The following is a 20917-nucleotide window of genomic DNA, read 5'->3' as shown; positions in this document are numbered from 1 at the left end:
GTCCCAGCTGCCAGGTGGGGGGTTCCCGGCATACCTGAGAGTCAGGTAGCGAATATGCGGAAAGGGAAGGGAGACAGGGAACAAGACATACAGATGGTAACTAAGTGAGATGGAGAGAGGTGGAGGCTTAAAACAAATACAAGTCTCCCTGCTTTTATGCTCAGTGTTGTGAAATCCAGCTCTCTGCCCTCACATTTGTCCGACTCACAGATGATAGCTTGGACAAACGCTGGTTTTGCCCAAGCAGTCAACCTTTTTTTTTCCTTTTATACTTGTTATAGCTTTGATGGCTAAAGTATCTGTCGCCTAAACGTGAACGTACGCCTTAAGGAGATCTGCGTGTACGCCAAATGCACCTGGCAAAAACCACAGACACACACATGCATTCCAGACATATTCCTGCAGCCAAAGTAAATGAAGACAGGGAGAGAGCAGCGGGACAGATAGGCCGATAAAAATGGAAATGCTGCAGTGTGCTTTGACGTTGAAGGGATTAGTGTGGTTTACTCTAAAGCATTCCAAGGGCTCTTAAGATTATCAACTTGCTTCCTTCCTCTGCGCTGATATTTTTTCTTTCGACTAGCTTCTTAGAAAGTTATGGAGGAACAGCACCAGAGCAGAATGCTAGTCCACCAGAGGCAGGCAGAACAGATCCAGAACCAGGCTGATAATGAGTTCATGCTAAAGCCTTCAGCGGCAGGGGATCACGCTGAAGTTCATGGCTGGAATAAATTATAAGTTATAAATTTGTTTGTTCTACTAACGAAGCTTAAGCCTTCAGTTCAAACACATCTGGGACTCCTAGATCCGACAGCTGAGATCTTCTTGTCTGTCATCCCCAAAGGTTTTGTGGTTGTGTGTGGTTGTGTGTGTGTGTGTGTGTGTGTGTGTGTGTGTGTGTGTGTGTGATCTGTATGCATGGGCCGCATGCTCTTACCCACAAAGCCGTCCTGTCCGACCAACTTCAAAGCCAGCTTGTCTGCCAGCACCGAGGAGTTGCCATGGGCGATGTTGGCGAAGGGCCCAGCGTGGACAAACACCGGCGTACCCTACAACAATTAAGAGGGGTGCACAAACATATGGGAGGAGTTGAGAAAACTTTGCAACCCATGGCAACCAAGTTTAAATACTAACTAACCACTTCTTTCATAGAAAATTCAACATCTTTTAACCCCGGCTGCCAGGATAAATGATGACATGCTGATGCGGGGTTTGTCTAAACAGTGGGCAGAAGTTAAGAGGCCCTTCACTGGCTTGCCAGCCTGAATATGAGCCAGGCTTGTGTTGCCTGTTGATTTGGACTGCTTTGGAAAGGCTAGAAACACACCCACACGAACTAAAGGAGCACTTCAAGGCCTCAAATCTGGCAGTGCAGCTGTGCAAAGTTCACATTCGCAGCGATTAGCCCTACAAAGACACAAAGGAAACACTGAGTCAGTAAGAAATACAACAAAAATCACTCTTTTCTGTTGCTCTATGAAGTCACCCTGCACAGGTTTGCTATAGGTAAGATTGGCTGATGTCATTTAAATACCTAAGATTCCGATGATCAATTCATCTTTAAGGAGATGGCATATTCCACTGTTCGGATGCATCCTTGACTTGAATACCTGGTCTACAAGAGGGACTGTGCCCTACTGGACCAGAAACCGATGGCTCTCAAAAGGTTTCTGCCTGGCTGTGTCTGAACCAAGTTAACAAGCTGCATCTAGAGTTGGACAACCATGATTCAGCTCTCCACCACCACAGAGTAAATGCTACACCATAAGACCCCAACGACCAAAACCATAAGCAGATGTGCTCGATTTGCACTGTTTTTATTTTATTTTTTTTACAAACAAAAATGATTTTCCACAGTAGCATTCAATCAGAAGTGGCCTGAATGTGAGTATTTTGTGCTGTTGCACATTTTTCACATTTGCAGATTAAAAAAATATGTATTTTGTTGTTTGATATACTTTCCTTTGATAGAATGAAAACCAACAATGGTCACTGGCATGCTACTAGAAATAAACTCTATCCAATGCCCTGGATAGTTTTTGTTATTAAGTTCATTATAATTTGGGCCTTTATTTGATTTTTTTCAACTGTATTATCTACTGTACTTGAATTACATGACATTTCATACTTTTACCATTGAGTGACATCTCAACCATTTGGTAGAGATCAATATTTTAAAAACTCCAGGGTCTATTGAAAAAAAAAAAAGCATTGATTGTGGTGATTACTCACCCAAGTCAATAAGAAAAGCAAACAAATTTTTTTCCATTGCTTTTTTCTTGGCGTGGACCTCAAAGAGTTAACACTGACACATATTCTTCTAGGTGTAACTGAATATCATTGGCTTTTTTTTTTTTTAAGTGTAAAGAATTGTTACTGTCATGTTTCCACTATTTTTCAACATTTCTTGGACTAAATCACTTATTAAATAAAGTAAAGGAATAACTAATGACTTTTTATTTTGCTGCCTCCCAGTTAAAGTTACTTCAAATGCACAGACGCACAGCTGGTGTACTTTACAAGCAGCAGATGTATCCTCTCGGAATAATTCAGATCCGTTTTGTGGAGTGCAGCCTGCTTGCAAGAAAGGCATGAAAGACTACGGCTGCCAAGGAAAGGCCCACTCATCGAGATCAAAATCCTTCTGCCGCACTCTAGACAGGCTCTTAAAAGAAGGTCATTACTTAGAAAGAAAACTAGGGAAGGCAGCTGACCCATTGTTACACTGAATATGAATTCCTTAAGAGAGAGAGGAAAAGGGAAGGATGGGAAGGCCTAGTCTGATTTTCAAGGCTTTTGTTTGCATACCTCTCCCTCACCCAGCATAAACAGCCTCCCCTCAGAGGAGTAAATCATTTCTTTAACAAGGTCAGGAGCGAAGCTGCCACTAGCAGCATTTACTGAATGAAAGAAAAAAGAAAAAAAAAGTGTATGCATAGTTAAGAATGAAAAGTAAGGGGGAAGAAGACAAAACGCAGACCGTGAGATGAAGAGAAATTGCAATTTAGTACCATTACCTAGTCAAAAACATCACATCCATTTCTGTGTTTTAGTGGAAGGACATGGACGTCAAACATTACACGGATTTCCATCTGTGTTTGCAAACTTTGAGGTTTAACTTGACCCAGTGCAAAATTTTCACTCTTTCCACATCTGTCCAGGAGGAAACAACAATGGAATGAAAGTGGAAATCAATGAAAATCCATTGTGTCACCTTTCCATCTGTTGAACGCAAGGATTAGGAACATTCGGAAAGAGAGACGAATAAAAACAGGAAACCGGAGATCATGTTAATATTTCCGGGTATCGCGCATCACTTGGCCAATTTTATATGTCAACTGCAGAGCAGGGCTAAAGTGACAAAGTATCCAAAATGTATTCTGACACAGCACAACGACTCAAACTGCTCCGCATTTCCACACAACCCTTGCCCTCTATACTATAGTCTACTTCCTCTCCCCCAGGAAAGATGCATTCTGTGAACCTCCACGTAGACAGGATGTTTGGAAAACTCACACAACAACTGAAGTCTGCTTAACAGACACGTACACAGGGAGAAAAAACTATCCCCTTTCTTCTTGTGATCCAAATTGTGTCCCATCTAAAAACGACACAGAAATGCAAGCTCAGCGCCAGCGTTCGTATGCCAGCTCTATTGTCAGGAGTGCATCTGCATTCACAGCCGTGACGAGCCAAAAGGGCACAAAGGGCAAAGGCGGTCAAGCTCGGCGGAAAATTCTCATGGAGCTCTGAGGCCCGCTTGGTCCCGATACCAGTTCCCTGACCAGAATTGCAGGAAACCCACACAGGAAACAGTTTCACACAACAGGACCGCAACGCTTCCTCCCAAAAACAAAAAGTAACCAAATCTCTGCTTCGTACAACACAACCCTCACCGCACCCTTGAAAACACAGAATCCGGGACAGTCGATGTTTATTTTCTCCACCCAGCAGCCATATAATCAAGCTTTCTGCTCAAAAACCAACAAGGAACAAACAAACGAGAAACAGCCATCACGTCAAAACGAGAAACAAAAAGTCGCTATCACAAGCATGACTGCTAACATTGTGTTCACTGTAAACTTTAATTACTTAAACCAAATGGGCAGAAAAGTACCCTCAGCTTGTGTGGTAAATCTTTGGCCTTTAACTCAGTGTTTTAAGTCTGTGCACAAGAAAACTGAATCAAGTGTGATCAAAAAGTCAAAAGCAATCATCCCATTATTTAAAAACAAACAAACAAACAAAAAAAACCCGATATCCAATCAAACACCTTAAAAAAAATCAAAAGGTGCTCAAAATAGCATCTGACCAGAACGTTTTGATCGCACCTCTTACATTCGGGAATGTGAACATTAAAGATGACACATTCTACTGTGATGCTTTAACACAACACCTTTATAGAACAAGCCTAATGAATATGTTTGTCCAAACGTTGGTGAGAACTTATTAAAAATGCATAAAAGCCAATGTTCCACTTGTATACAATCCTGTTTAACAAACATATATTAGGATTGGGTTTAATGGAAGCCTGTCCAGCAGAGAGTCTCTCTGTGCATTCCCTCAACACCACCCATTTGCAGCAGATGGGTGCCCATTCCTGAGCCTGGTTTTGCCTGGGGATTCTTCCTGGTAAAAGGGAGTTTTTCCCTTCCCACTGTCACCAAGTGCTTGCTCATAGGAAAAAAAGAGAAATATATATAAATAATAATAATAATATCAAAAACAGGAGTACACTAGAGATAATCATCAGTGTTTACTGGATTAAAAAAAAAAAAAAAGCAGAGACATTAAAGTTTTACTCTTTTATTCTCTGTGATGTCATCATCCAAAACTGAATCCTTGCTTTGGACTTTAATCACAACTTCTAAAAATGCACAAATAAACTTGGGAAAACCAAAAATATGCATCCTTCATGTTGGGTGTATTCAATTTTAAAAGTGCCCCAGCTTCCCATAGAGTTTGACTAATCATGTTGGCTGCAAGGACAAGATTTGGGCGTAGTGTCACAAATATGTTGGTGCGTATGTGCTTTCTGTCCACATGGAAGAAATATCCTTGTGGTATCACATGTCTAATTCTTCTTAAGGTAAAATCTCAAACGCCTAATAAAAGCCAGATGTTGTGAGAAGCAGAGTTTTGTTATCATCATCACAACCAAATTAAAGTGTTTCCCTAGCACAGCTGCATGAAACTGGATCAGGCGGATCCCCTGGCCGAGAGCTTCACCTGTCCACCGAGCTAAACTGCCATTAAGATAAAGAGCCCTGGGAGGAAAAAAGCCAATCCATCATCCTTTCTTTAAGGATCTCAGCGGAACGCTTTCTCCGGCAGCAGCGGAGCAAACCCATTTATTCCATAAGATATTCATCAGAAGCTGCTCAGCTGAGCGGGATAACGACTATTTAAGAGGGGCTGTGCACAGGTCTCACCTCAAGGGTCTGCATCAGCGTGGGCTTGATAGCATCTTTCATTAACACCGCCAGAGCCCCACTCACACCCTGACGGAGAGGAAGAGAGAAAAATAAGGGTGCTGGCTGGAAAACAGAGCAGGTTATCAAGATTCAGACAAAACTTTGAGCTCGTTAATACAAATAACTGATAATGTAAAGTATAGTCAAACAGCTGTCCACTTTGGATGATAAATGTTTTTACAGTCCATTTGCAAGTTTCCGTCCTGCATGCAAGTAAATCTTGCTTTGCACAAAATGCTCTGTCAGCAACGTGGACACACACACACACACACACACACACACACACACACACACACACACACACACACACACACAGCATATTTCCACTGGGCAGGCATTGATGTGTGGTTGTGTTTTCACATCCTGGCATATCAGAGGCATATCAGAAATGCTAATGCAACTTTATGGAGGTTCCTCCTCTACAGCTCTGAAACATCACAGTCATGTGTGGGAAACCAGAGCCTGAATAATCTAATATGGGTCACTAAAACTTAAAGTTTTCCTGTGCTTGGGATCATTGACATGTCGCATGACCCAGCTTTGACCAAGCTTTAACTGTTGGATAAATGGCCTCACATTTGACTCTAGAATACTTTGGTATACAGAAGAGTTCACGGTTGCCCAAATCCTCCCTCTATTACCGTGCTTGCCACTTGGTATGATGTTTTTGTGCTGATATGCTGTGTTGGTTTGGTTGGTTGATGCAAGCTCAATCATCCAAGTAAGGAAATCTCAGAAAGTTGATTCTGAGAATACAGGCTTTCTCTTGGCAACAATTCCAAAAGAGCCACACCTGTTCAGTCCTTTTTTGTAACTAATTTCACGACCTTTAACATTTAACATGTTAACCGAGGCCTGTGAAGTCTGAGATTAACACTCGGGTTTTCTGCTTGTGTTCTCTGACCATTACACGGTCGGACTTCATGGTGAATTAGCTGGGACATTCACTCCTGGGAAGATTGGAGCATTGTACTAACTCACAGCTGAATGCTCCAGAGTGAAAAAAAACTTCCACTTTCTACACTACAAGTGTTTTTCTTCCACTATATACAGTTAATTTCTCAAATTAAGATTTGAAGATGTTTCGTATCACTTAAATAAATCAAAGATAGCTTGATAAGGACTAAAACCATTATCTTTCTATAACTCTTCTTTACAGTCTTAAGCACAAAAACAACTTTTTTCAGAACAAATTTTTAAAAAATCCATATTTTTGGTCTAAAATTCTCTGAGTTAGACAGCAATAATACTTCCACACTTACAAATGAGATTACAACACTAAATACATACGAGGTCCTCTGCTGTGATAGGCTGTCCAGAGCGGCTGGTCCCCACCACCATGCGTGCCAGCCTGTTCTTCATGTCCCCGAGGCTGTCAGCCAAGGCCAGGATGGCCATGATCTCACTGGCCACTGCAATGTCAAACCCAGTCTGGGGTGTGAGAAAAGAAAAATCACTTGCGACATAAACCAGGACTGTAGTTTCAGCAGTTCTTTTATACACTTGCTAGCGGAGAGCTGAAAACAAATGTTTTACCTGCAGTAAAGTTTAATGGATGAGTTTGTTTGGAGCTAGAATGCAAAATAGTAAGCTTAAGCCTTTACAATCTAATTTATCTTTCTCAGACTCAAGAATAAAAGCTTTAAGTGAATAAAATGTTTTGCACAGCGTGGGAAGAAAACTGGCAACTTTCTTCAAAACGGCAGTCACCAGGCTTATCACATGAGAAAGAGAATAAAGTCCTATGAACATGGCCTAGTTTCGGATCAGCTAATTTGATGAAGAAAACTTAAAAAAAACCTATAAACATGTTTAACTTGTTTTGATACGAGTTTCTGTCATGATTTATGTTTAACAAAAAAAGGATGGAGAGAACAAGAAAACATGAGTAAGTAAGGTTAGGAAAAAAAAAGCATAAAACCCACAATAATCCCTCAAGGAATATAAGAATTCTATTCCTACTCCCACTGATAATAACCCGAGGGGCTATAGTATAACCAGCACTGGAGAAAGTGCAGGGCAGTGGAAACAGAATGGATTTACCAATGATCATAAATATAACCATATGGTGAACTAGCTTAGAGACTATTCTAGGTGTGTACGTGTGTGAGTGTGGATGGATGGGTGGGTCATTTTTCTCATTCTCTAAACATTTGCTTTCACTTAGGCCTGCTAGCTTCCCACTGACGTGAAATGTTTATTTAGAGAATTTCATTTAGCTGCCATTACTACAGATGTATGGTGGTGGTGGAGGGGGCTGATTACATCTGGGCTGTATCATGAACAGAGGAGCATGTGCAGAGGGGAGTGTATCAGAGTGGACATGCATGAGAAAGATTTTAGTCATGGTTTTGCTATATTAAAAAGCAAAAAATAAAACAGAGATATCCGAGGCCAGGCCATGTTAATAGTAATATGACGCTCCACCAGGTCTGTGAAGGTTCTCAGTCATCCAGGTCATCGTAGTCAAAGGAGCTTGCAAAGAAAAGCGTCTGGACTTCTTTAAGTTACTTGAAGACGTTTCACCTCTCATCCGAGAAGCTTCTTCAGTTCTAAGGTCAAATGGTGGAGAGTCCCAGATATAAACCTAGTGGGAGTAACCCCCCACAGAGGGACAAAAGGACCCCCTGATGATCCTCTAATCGCCTGAGCCAAGGTGTGAAACTGGGTGTGGGTCCCAATCAGCCAGAGTTTCGGGTGAGTTCATTGTGAAACCTGGCCCCACCTTATCATGCGAATTCCTGAGATCAGATGGCCCAGGATGTGAGTGGGCGTTAAGGCGTCTGGGAAGGGATCTCAAAAAAAAAAGGACACTCTTTCGAGGATGCCAATGTTCACATTTTGGACAGAGAGGACAGATGGTTTGAAAGAGGAGTGAAAGAAGCCATCTATGTCCACTGTGAGCGACCATCTTTGAACAGAGGCGGGAGTTTACGACACCAACTCTCTGCCATCTATAATCCAGTTTTGAGATCCCTTCCCAGACGCCTTAACGCCCACTCACATCCTGGGCCATCTGATCTCAGGAATTCGCATGATAAGGTGGGGCCAGGTTTCACAATGAACTCACCCAAAACTCTGGCTGATTGGGACCCACACCCAGTTTCACACCTTGGCTCAGGCAATTAGAGGATCATCAGGGGGTCCTTTTGTCCCTCTGTGGGGAATTACTCCCACTAGGTTTAAATCTGGGACTCTCCACCATTTGACCTTAGAACTGAAGAAGCTTCTCGGATGAGAGGTGAAACGTCTTCAAGTAACTTAAAGAAATCCAGACGCTTTTCTTTGCAAGCTCCTTTGACGACGCCCCACCAGCTACATCTTTACAATGTAAATAAACTGCTGCACCATTGTTCTTCATTATAAAGTAAGTTCATGTGAAGTTTTCTGTTTAAATGAACAAATTACACAAATCCAGGGTGAAAAGTATGCAACATGGTTTGTTTGTTATTTTAAAGAATCATAATTTTCACAGCCTGAGTGATTCATACCACAGTTATTATACTTTAGTATATTCAACATATTTTACATTGTTACTCTTGTTTTAATTTGGTCTCATTTTGTTTTGAGAGTGGATTTGCTCAGCTCAGTTTAATTTTAGTAGAGCTTTTATTTGTTAGTCTATTTTAGTATTGTTGTATGGAGGGAATAAGCTGGAGGTAAGGAAAACAGTATAGGCATTACAATAAAAACCCTTGAAAAAAGTTGGCTCACATTCTTGTAGACGTCAAAAGTCTTAATAAACACGTCCATTACAGCCTCGTCAGGCAGGTTGTGATAACACACTGTACCAATTTAACAAAGACTAAAGCTAAATCACTTTAATTTTCCAACTTCCCAAAATTGTTTGTTAGGTAAATGGAATGCTTTTCCACTTTTATTCCACTATAATGCCATACCTCTCTGATCTGTCCTTTCTCAGAGCTTGCCTGTCCGACGGTGATCTTCCTCAAAAAACGGTCATTTGTATCAACAACTGGAAAAAAAAAGACAAAAAGAAACATTTTTTTTTGGGCAAACCTTGTTATATAATCTATAACTCTGACCATGAAACATTCACCTTTTGACATGGTGCAGTTGCCTTATGTGAAACAATATGCCACAGAAAAACATTATTCACATTTCTGATTAATTTCATGTTAGATTAGATTAAAAAGCACTTTTCTTTAAAGAAAACACAAAAAAACCCCAACAGGACTACAGTACGTGACTGTAAGAGCCCATAAACTGTGATTAATTGATCTGATACCTGAGCCACAAGGAAAATGTATGTTTTTACAGCGTTAGCCTGACACACTGTAAAAATTCATCTTTACACGTTTATAAATACTACCCCATAACATGTGTTTATCTTAAAATGGATTAGCTAATGAAGGTTTCCTCACTCAGCACTTAAGGCTACTTTCTGATAATGCGGTTAGAAATTCACTGCGCTCAGCCAGGAAATCATTTTAGGAGACATTATTCCTGTGTTGGTTTTGTAGAATGAAAGAATATTCCCTTTCATGAAAAAAGGAAAGTGTGTCCATTAAAAAAAACAAGTTTAGGAAAAAAGTTAAGCAAGAATAAGTCCCGTGAACACATGAAACAAAGTCACACTGGGTGCTGAACCTGTTTTTAATCTCCAGAGTTTGTTTATGATGAGTGACCCCGAAGCCGACAGAGTAAAATACCACGTCGGTCAAAGCAACACCTGGCCGGCTGTCTCACAGGCAACTTTAAACGAACCCAGCTATCACTGCTGTAACTAATTCCACAGCTACCGTACCCACGTTTATAATCTTGTGACTGATGGTCTGACACTTTACATTAATTTAATATGAAGCCAGTTTTGTATTCATTATATAAGAAAGGAAATTACCTTCTATTTCAAGACTGCATGTGATATTCCTCAGGAACGGCTCAATAAGACACTTACATTGCAGAGCATGAGATGTTTGTCAGACATTTTTTATGATAATTAGATTTGTGTGATAGTCATGATATTGCTTTTTGACTGCGAGTACATCCGACCGCAGACAATCAGACTGGTGTTCTGAAGCAGCCCCTTTGCACCAGTTTGAAATATAAGGCATCTCTGCTGCGGTGTTGTTCACATTTGGCCAGATTAAGATTGCGTGCTTTACACCGCCGCTGCTATAAAAACCACTTGACTGCATAAGCATTTGGAGATCGGTGTAGGGTTTAGTAACATGTTCCTGTAATTACGTTTTTCTCTGCAACAACACTATCGGAGATTCAGTAATCGCAATAATGCTGCTTAGCAAAGAATTATGTTACTTATGCCATTACCTGTATTACATACACTTAGCACTTTTAATAGTAATAATAATAATAATAATAATAATAATAATAATAGATTGCATTTATATAGCGCTTTTCAAGACCCTCAAAGCGTTTTACAATGCCACTATTCATTCACTCTCACATTCACACACTGGTGGAGGCAGCTACAGTTGTAGCCACAGCTGCCCTGGGGCAGACTGACAGAAGCGAGGCTGCCATATCGCCCCATCGGCCCCTCTGGCCAACACCAGTAGCCGGTAGGTGAAGTGTCTTGCCCAAGGACACAACGACCAAGACAGACAGAGCAGGGGATCAAACCGGTAACCTTCCGGTTACAAGATGAGCTTCCCAACCCCCTGAACCAGTCGCCCATTTCTGTTATAAATGTAAAAATAAATAAATGAATCAATCAAATTTTCCTTTTTTCCTGCACATCAGCTATTTTCAGTTTATTAGCAGGGACAGGCCAGAAACAACTGATGCTAACATGACAACTTGTACCAAGGATCTGCACAGGCAGATTTAAGCTGAATGTATGCCAAGCCTGGACAAGAAGCCACAACCTGATGTCCAACAGGTAACAACTGCACTGATGAGCATTTGGACTTAGGACAGTAGCATCACTGTGAAGTGCCCCTCATTAGCACAGTGATATGTGGTGTGGGACCGCTTGCTGGTAATTATGCATCTTAGGCCATATTACCAATTTGTGCATAGGTAATGTAAAAAGTAGCGCAACAAATGACTTTCTCCTTGGAGCAGCCAAGTAATGTAAAGCAATACTTTTTCTGAGTGACAAACCTAATGCAGTTGTAGATAAAGCTGCAAAATTTACATGTAACAGTTGTTTTTCTACTCTTAATGAGCACTTAAAAACTATTTAAAAATACAAGCCATGCTTAACCACACATGCATGCAGCACTTTTATTTCATACACTTTAAATAGCTCACATTTATCTTTAATTCAGAGCCACCAATTGACCTAACATACATGTCTTTGTCAACATGTAAGCATCACACAGAAAAGCCCCAGCTGACCAGAAGATTTGAACCAGACCAGTGCTAACTCAGTTACCCCATTATACATTTAAGCGTAATTGCTCAGTGTTAAGATGTTTCCCATTATATGCGAGAACACAAAGATCCAGCTTAGTTAGAGAGAGACATTAAAAGTTCCATTTTAGTCTAACTGATTAAACTGTGCTCATGTGAAAAAAAAAGCTGCTGGTAATTGTCTGGTGCATACGCAGCTCTACACAGGCGGTATCTTCGCCTAAAATTCTTGCCTAAGGAGTATTTCTCCTGCTGGGTGCTGCATTTGAGTTGGACAACATCTCTGTTTGAGTCTCCCGACACAGTTAGTGTGAAAACAGCTTGAATCAGCCATGCTTGCGGTACAGTTACAACCCCCCCTTAAAAAAAAAGCACACACAGAGAATGTGTCTGTTTATAAAGATACCTCTCTGCCAGGTGATTTTTGAGGGGTCAAGATCAAGACGTACGAACGCGTTGATTTCTTCAGGTGTGAGTGATGCAGGATCTGTTTTCCTGATGCCAAGGCGCTGGAAATTGAGACAGACAACAAGATTTTGTTCCACATGTTTCTGATGTTGTTTAGATTTTATTTAACATGAAAGAAGCCTGCTATGTCCACCGTAATAGGTGGGAGGTATCATTCATGTATAGGAAACAAATCCAGACTAAATAACCAGGAAATTATTAACTCACTGTCAAGATCAGGTTTAGTTGGAGTTTTCTGCTTAAAAAAAAGCCTTTTAAAAATCTTTATCTCTCCCTTCATCAATTAAGGCTAATTTCATAGTCTTTTTCTCTAAACCTGGACTTTCCTGCAACAGGACATAAACTGTACACATGTTCAAACCTTCATCTCCTGGATCAGTAACATCTGCCATGCATATTTTATCTGTTAGGACTAAATATTAGACATTCTTCATCAGCATTACATGAAGACTGAATTACTCTTTCTTCTACAAACAAGGAGTTTTATCTGGCATAAAGAAATGTTTGGTAAAGCAGCCAATGTGAAGGGTAAGATTGAAAATTTAAGATGGATTCACAGAGGCCCCCTAGTGGACAAAAAACAACAACAATGACGACAACTTTTCATGAACACCCCAGTCACAACCCTTAGTTAGTTAGTTCACGTGTGATCATGGACATCACGTGTGATTATGGAGCTGTAGTATTTAAACTTACTTGCAGCCTGGAGATCTGGATGGGTGAGAATTTTCTGACTCCATTCACAGAAGGGACTAATCTATTGAAAAGGGCCTTGGTGGTAAAGAAAACAAGAAAAACAATACTATTATTTAAAGTACATTTAACCGGTCCTTACAGGAGGAAAGGACTTTTGTTAAGCTGGAATTTAGATAACGAGATAGCATTATGTGCATGAAAAGCAGGATTACAGAAATAAATCAAATACTTAAAAAGTTACCACAGAATAATTTACAGTCACCGACTACAATAAATCTACAGCAAATCGCAAACATGACTGAGAGCAAAAGGAATCCATACTGTCATTATATTACACACGCATTTTTTAAACTAGAGTTGCTGTATGATATCTTTTCGCACAGCCACCTTGTCTGACTGCGTCGCTTCGTGGAGCATCCTGGCATCGATGGCTGCTGCCACCAGGTTATTGGCAGCTGTGATGGCATGAATGTCACCAGTCAAATGAAGGTTGAACTGAGAAGATTTTAAAAAAATAGCAGAAAAAAAAAAAAGAACCCAGTGAGAGATGAAAGGATTACAGGCGAGACATCAACATGCTACTGCAGAAGTGTACACTCTGTAAGATTGATTGAATGGCCCCTAGGGAGAAAAAACCCGCTAACAATGGGGGTCAGTGGGCTGCACCCACAGCATTTGGTAGCAGATGATAAATGTGGGTTCAACTAAAGCAATCTTCTCATGGCTTGGATTTTGTCCCTTGAGTCTTTAAATATATTATGACACATTTTCTCACAGTTTGACACAAGCCCTTTGATCTCAAGACATACAAATATTTTTTTTTTTTGTGCGCCTAAAAGAAGGAGGCGTAAAGAAAAAGGGTGAATTGAGAGAATGAGAAAAGTAGTTGGCCTTATTGTAGCCTACAAGGCTGGGGCTTAACCCCTCGTTCTGTGTGTCTTTATGGACTGTGCTTGTAGTCACAGCTCCAGGGTCATGAATGTATGCTTGTGTGTCTTTTTGTGCAAACTACTGTGAGTCTTTGCATGCCTCAGGTCTTTGAAGCCTGCGTTTGTCCTGCTAGGGAACACTCTGAGCCTGTCTGTGTGTCTTACCTCCTCCATAGGGATGACCTGGGCATACCCACCTCCTGCAGCTCCCCCTAGGCAAAGGAGGAGAGGAAACACTGTGAGAGGCAGGCAACAGGACGAGGACACACAAAGAAACAGTGCTGAGTGTTGGACTTTAAATGAACTGCTCCACCCGAGAACAAAATGTAGAGCTGACCTCACACTGACAAAGATAGCTAAACTTGTCCAAATGTCACTGAATGTATTCAGTAGAAATATTCACAATTTGAAACATTAAACATTGGTTCCAATGTGAAAATACACTATTCTATCAACGTTTTCTTACAAAACAGGATTTTAGAGAAAACACTCATTGTTTTTGGAGAAAATAGTTTGGAATGACCAACAGTAAAGTAAAAAAAAAAAAAAGTATCCAGATGAAGGAATGCAAAGGAGCACAGAGAGATGACAGCATATCTTTCAGAGAAGATAAGCCAAGTACAGTTAGCATAAAGACCCAAGTATTCATTGCTGACCTTTAACTCCAAAAGTTGGTCCCTGGGATGGCTGACGGAGACAGGCAAAAGAGTTGAGCCTAAGATGGGCGGACAACGCCTGGACCAGACCAACAGTCACTGTGCTTTTACCTTCGCCCAGTGGGGTGGGAGTTATACTGAACAAAGAGAGAATACAGAAGATTTTCAAATATCACTTTTTCTGGTGTGCACTAGAGATGGCACGATACCACTTTTTTATGTCCGATACCGATACCGATATCATAAATTTGGATATCTGCCGATACCGATATGAATCCGATATAGTGTTTTTTAATCAACAAAACTGTTTTTTAAAATATCTTGCTGCATTTTGCAAGTCTGCAAGTTCATACTCAAGTTTAAAACAACAACTACACTAAAGCTATTCTGTTATACCTGTATACAAAAAAAATATTTCATAGTTCAGCAATACTGATCAATCTAATAAACTTAGACCTACACCATCCTCCCTATTCTGGTATTTTAAAGAGTACTTAGCGTAAATATTAAGCAACCTAACTAATAGGGTTCCAACTCCCAGCAACAACAAAATTAAATAAATAAAAAATAGGGAACCACCCCTCACGCGCCACCTCATGATGCTTAATCGACGTAATCAACCTTAATTTGATGCAGTGTGAAAAAAAATGCACAGAAATCAATTATTTTTCAAGAAATATTAAATAGATTCAATATCTTTCTTCAACAAAATTGCAGACTGCACAGATGGTACCTTCCCAAAGTAAAAAGTACTATAGCTTACCAGGGTATATATATTAGACTTAATAGTCACTATGTACAGTAATTGACTTCTATTCATTTTACATCAAATTAAAACTTTGGGTGTCAGATAATTATTTATTAAAAGCTAGACATTTTAAATGAGAATAAGAAAGAAAAGTATGTCTTTGTGCCCCCTTTTCCCAGTTAATGCCCTATCGGCCCCCCTGGCTAAACTTTGCTAGATCCGCCCCTGCACAGTTACCAGCCGTCAGCTACGTAGAAAAAAGATCCTGGTGTAGAAATTAATATTAAATAAATTCTAACAACAGCTTATCAAGCTTAAACGTGCTGCTGTTGTTCAGCCGCTGGTTTGCTCTTTCTGGCGCAAAGTGGACCAAAAACAAACTCGCGACAGAAAAGCCGATCAGCTGATTTAAGCAGTTTCACGATTGAAGTAGCAGCCGGAGAGCGAGAGGCAGTCGCTTGTTAAGCTTAACGTGGGAATGCTTTACAAACATTCAGAGATGGACTTACACACTTGCTTTACTTCTCTCGGGGATAACTTTGTCGGAGATGAAATGCCAGGTTGCTAGCGAAGCTCCACATGCTATCCAGACCACCGACAGGTCCTGCATGCCACAGCTGCTCTATCACGTGATGCATACGTTCTGAGGTGAGTTACGGCATGTTGCAAGTTTTGTGAGGTGCTTTCGTGATATTTAATGGATCGGATTACATTTTTTATTTTTCTCCGATATCCGATCCAGTAATTTAGGTCAGTATCAGACCGATACCGATACGTAATATCGGATCGGTCCATCTCTAGTGTGCACAATATGACCCTGTACTGTGGAGTCCCTCAGGGTTCTATACTAGGACCTATGTATTTTCTTTGTAATGGTAATTTTGTACTATTCAAATAAACTTTATTATTATTATTATTATTATTATGATGAAGCAGGAGAAAGAATAAGAGAGGATTTGGTCAGTCACTCACCCGGCAACCAGAATATATTTGCCATTAGGCTGTGACTGGAGGCGTTCCAACACAGAGAGTCGAACCTTAGCTTTGCTCCTCCCATAGGCTTCTAGCTCTTCTGGTAGCAAACCAATCTCTTCAGCCAGCTGATCTACTGGTTTTGGTATCTGAGCTCTGGATATCTCTAAATCACTGACAGAGAAAACATATAGACTATATGGATAATGGCTCTACGCACCACATCTTATTCAAATAGCATTAAAATGAGGTATACAAGAATCCGGGTAAGATTAATGAAGTTAAATTCCAGTGTTCACCACACAGTGGTCTATACCTTGGTACAGGAGTTAAGGGCTGCAGTTTGAGGCTGCGCAGATGCCAGGGTCTGTATTCCTGACCCTTGAGCCACCGACTGCAACTCCGGACAACATTCTAATGGACAAAAAAGAAAAGAAAAGAGAAGGACAGAGAAAGCTAACGAATAAGTAAGGAAGAATATAGTAAGCCAAAGAGAGGAGTCACATGGGAATATATATACCTGTGTTCTGTAAGCTGCTGTGAGGCTTTCTAATCCAGATTTTGAAGACAATCCAAAAGCATTTTCATCTAAAACAAACGACAACAGAATTAATGAACACAATAAGTACACAAATCCATACAACAACAAAAAGCATGTGATAGTGGAAGCAAACCAGTGCATCTGAAACTGCAGTTTCACTGATTTCTATTCATTTTTAAACAATAACTTTAAAAAGTGTCTCTGCAATGGAGGGCTTTAAAATCATTTCATGTTCATTATAGCACAAGTTAATTGGAAACACAACATATAATGCAATACCTTTCTCCAGAGCTGGCTTACAGTAAATGATAGCAGCCCCTGGTCTAATCCAGGTGGGTGGAACATACATATTTCCAACATCTAGCAGGACCACAGCATCAGCCTGCATAACCTGGGAAAATGGAGAATTATTAAAGAAGAAGAAATTAAAATGATAATTAAAATAATGAAATATTAATGACCTAAAAGAACCTCTGCAGAAAAATGTCTTTCAGCATCTTCCCATTAGCAAAACTGCTCCAGTGAGCTGCTGTAAAATGAGAATACTGTCTCTGTGTGGCCAGCAACTAACACTACACAAGCCCGACATGAGATTTAAACCCATGTGTGTATACAAACTTCAAACCACAATTGTACATACTGAATGTTTAGTAAACTGAACTGGTTCTTAAATTGGACACCCTCACCCGCAGTGGGCCTTAGTCTACAACTCTTCTCTCTCAAGCTCTCCCTCTCTGTTTTGGAGAAAAAAAATTTATGCATTTTAAGGATTCATTGGAACAACTTCTGGTTAACTTCTGATTAAGGAGCTGGCACTCCTTATACATTAATTCATTACTTAGGACAGTGATTTTGACATAGGTAGCTTCTAAGGCACAATGCAGATCATCTAATGTGAGTACACCCTGTCACACCTGTGCCTGCAGGCTTTTGGAGCTCCAGTGACTCTTCAGAATCACCATTCCACTTCGTTCAATCAGGCACTGCACAGCCAGCTGAAGGGGACCCTCTCCACCAACCAGCAACACAGTTTTTCCTTCCAAAGGAGTATCTGTAGGGATGTTTAAAATGATCATTCACGAGTGGAAATGCTCCCAGCAGCCGAGTCTGTCCATGGACTCCCTGTCAGGCTCCCCATTTAAATATATCTGAAGCCAAACTATTAAATAAAGGCAAAATATAAAAAAATAACAATCTAAAAAATCTTAAACCAGATTTTTTTTTTTTTAAATGTACCTTTAGCTTATAACATTCTACACAGAAATGTTCAACGTTTTTATTAAAGAGCTTGGAAATCTTTAGTAGTTATATCAGAAGTAGTGAAAATATCTAAACCCTGAAGTGTGCCTTCAACCAAAATGATCTAAGTCTGTATCTCATATGCACAGATCCCCTGTTCAGTAAATTACCAGCATTTTAAATTAAAAAGAAACATCCCAGAAATATGGTCAAATCTTACCAAATTCAATGTCTTTCCTTCACCTTTTTATAATATAGTCATTTGGACTCAAGTACATTACGTGTTCACATATTTGTTGATATTTTTCTTGCTCATGTTTTCATTGTATTTTTTTTAAATAATAAATTGGAAGATATTTTCTAAAGTCACAGTTGTCTTTACAATAACCACAGCAATGGTATCTTTTCCTGTTAGGTATCAGATCTCAGTAGTTAACAGTAAAGGATACTGATGTATTTTACAGTAAATTTAAAAAAGAGAAACATCTGTCACATTTATTAGTATATCTAATTTAATTTCTAGTGTTTATATATCGTCCAGTCAGAGCACAGTGAGAATCACTTTGAGACCTCTCTGCATTATATCATACTTGTTATAAATCTCTGTCCTCATTCTCTCACCCCAACCGGTCGCAGCAGATGGCCGCTCCTCCCTGAGGCTGGTTCTACTGGAGGTTTCTTCCTGTTAAAAGCAAGTTTTTCCTTTCCACTGTCACCAAGGTGCTTGCTCATAAAGGGTCATATGATTATTAGGTTTTTCTCTGTATGTAATATTGTAGGGTCTACCTTATGATGTAAATATATGTCTGTGAAGGTTCTCAGTCTTAGTTTAGCTTCTGGAATAAGAGGTGAAACATCTTCATGGAAACTTAAAGAAGTCCAGACACTTTTCTTACAATATAAAGCGCCTTGAGGCGACTGTTGTTGTGATTTGGCGCTGTAAAAATAAAATTCAATTGAACTGAACAGAAATGTGAAAATATTTCAAGCACACTGGCTGCATTTAATTTCTTTTTCATTCACTCTGACACTTTTGGGTCAACTGTTTATATAAACTGTAATTTTATACAGTCGATTGGTTACACACACCAATACAAATGCACTTAATCAGAACACTGACTTTCTCAAAAGTGATGATTTTTCTCACTGGCTAAAAATATGCTCCTACTCTATTTCTGGCACAAGGGGCATAAACCTGCACAATGCAGTTAAGGATGGCAGAAAGTCAGGCATATAATTGGTTTCTAAAGTATCAACTCAGTTTTAAAATTAAAATCTCACAGGAGACTTAACGTCTCACTTCTGACATGTTTCCTGTGTGCTGTGTGAACACTGTGTAAAGAGAGGAAAACCTTCAGTTTCCTTCAGCAGAAACTCACCATGGTTCTCCAGCAGATCCAAAACAGCACTAGCTAAAGGAGGTACAAAGCCTTTACTCAGGTCTCCTCGTATCAGACGGCCCATATTCAAGTCTGATATGCTGCAACAAGAGAAAAACATAAAAATTTCATTTTTTTATTTAACCATCCAGTTTTACAGGCCGTAACAGACTAATAAAGTGCGATGGATAACACAATCACACATAATAAATGTTAAAGACACAGCACAGTACTAGCAAGTAACATATGAGGATATATAGTTTTCATCAGGATTAGGTTAAAAAAGTTTTCCATTAATCATCAGGAACATATATACTTTTCCTCTGGATAATCTATCCTTAACTGAACCAGATCTGATCAATTTATCGTGATTAAGAAGGGTCCCCTGCTAATTTTCTCATCACGTGTCTACACACACTGGGCACAAACGTCTTAATTGTGAGCAGTCCTTTCTGATTTGGGTCAATAGGACACGCACAGTGAGTTAATTCATTTATTTTAAATTGGAATAACAACCTTACATACATTTTTACATTTATAGAACTTATAAAATAAATGACTGAATATTTATGCCCCTGCAGGTTTTTACCCTTCGATGTCCTTCTCGGGTTTTAAGGTGTTGAGGACCCGACTGGTGATTGAAGCTGGGGGGAGGTGAAGGTAGATACCATGCACTTTGGGGTCATCATTCAACTTCAGCAACTCCTCTACAATCTACATGCATACATAAAGAGAACAAATAACAATCAGTGACACACATCTGAGAAATGTAGTGAAAAAATAGCAGACGAAACAAGTGTGAAAATATTGAAGATATACCAAATACAATCAGGTACTTTATGTGGTAGTCTACAAAAAAGTCAAGAGAGAAACAAACAGCACATGCACCTTCAAAATCTAACAAAGCAGCACTACCTAATGAGCACAGGGAAAGTGGTAGTGGAAATCCCTGAGGAGGTGAAAAACAGGAGAAAGGGGGACGAGATAATGTGTAAAAGTAGAGCAGCTGAGTTCTCCTAAGGCCAGGCATGGTACACATAGATCATCCACTGTCAGGTCAAATGTCTAAGCTATTCCCATGAATTCCTTCTGTCTACATGGTTCAAGTGGCAGGCTCCAGCTGAATGAAGAGCCAAGAAGGTTCCCCAAATCTCAGTTACATAATGCTGGAAAATATCACTAGGTAGGATAAAACCTGATGATAAACTTAGATGATAAATGAAGAATAAACTGGAAATACTGAAGACCTGAACACACAGGCACCATAATCACATGCTGCACAAACATGAGAACGGTAATCATGTAGTGACTTACTAAACTTTGAGGGGGGAGGAAGAGTTCTCTATTAAGGGGAAAATTAACTTGTGAGTCACATCGACTTACATCATCTTCACTGCACTCCTTTACCAGACAAATCTGAGTGATGTTCAAACCAATCTGCGGACGAGGAGATAGGAGATCTTTTGTAGACATTAC

The 20917-nt window shown here is 39.9% G+C and overlaps 1 protein-coding gene across 1 annotated transcript in view; it reads right to left on the bottom strand.

Moving 5' to 3' along the window:
- mthfd1l (methylenetetrahydrofolate dehydrogenase (NADP+ dependent) 1 like) overlaps nucleotides 1-20917 on the bottom strand; it is a 48371-nt gene that overhangs the window by 25265 nt on the left and 2189 nt on the right. Inside the window, exons 4-20 of the mRNA XM_082506932.1 lie at nucleotides 20825-20878; nucleotides 20031-20155; nucleotides 19442-19542; nucleotides 17738-17874; nucleotides 17103-17214; nucleotides 16803-16870; nucleotides 16599-16696; nucleotides 16283-16456; nucleotides 14563-14699; nucleotides 14072-14118; nucleotides 13365-13472; nucleotides 12978-13052; nucleotides 12220-12322; nucleotides 9374-9450; nucleotides 6765-6905; nucleotides 5433-5501; nucleotides 938-1049 (exon numbers count right to left, since the gene is read on the bottom strand). Of these exons, the coding sequence (XP_082363058.1) occupies nucleotides 938-1049; nucleotides 5433-5501; nucleotides 6765-6905; nucleotides 9374-9450; nucleotides 12220-12322; nucleotides 12978-13052; nucleotides 13365-13472; nucleotides 14072-14118; nucleotides 14563-14699; nucleotides 16283-16456; nucleotides 16599-16696; nucleotides 16803-16870; nucleotides 17103-17214; nucleotides 17738-17874; nucleotides 19442-19542; nucleotides 20031-20155; nucleotides 20825-20878 (1738 nt within the window). The remainder of the gene's footprint in view (nucleotides 1-937; nucleotides 1050-5432; nucleotides 5502-6764; nucleotides 6906-9373; nucleotides 9451-12219; nucleotides 12323-12977; nucleotides 13053-13364; nucleotides 13473-14071; nucleotides 14119-14562; nucleotides 14700-16282; nucleotides 16457-16598; nucleotides 16697-16802; nucleotides 16871-17102; nucleotides 17215-17737; nucleotides 17875-19441; nucleotides 19543-20030; nucleotides 20156-20824; nucleotides 20879-20917) is intronic.

This window comes from Aulonocara stuartgranti, assembly GCF_965226115.1.
Source record: "Aulonocara stuartgranti genome assembly, chromosome: 15".
Lineage (NCBI taxonomy): Eukaryota > Metazoa > Chordata > Actinopteri > Cichliformes > Cichlidae > Aulonocara > Aulonocara stuartgranti.
The sequence above is the reverse complement of the archived record's forward strand: the minus strand, read 5'-3'. Positions and strand labels throughout refer to the sequence as shown.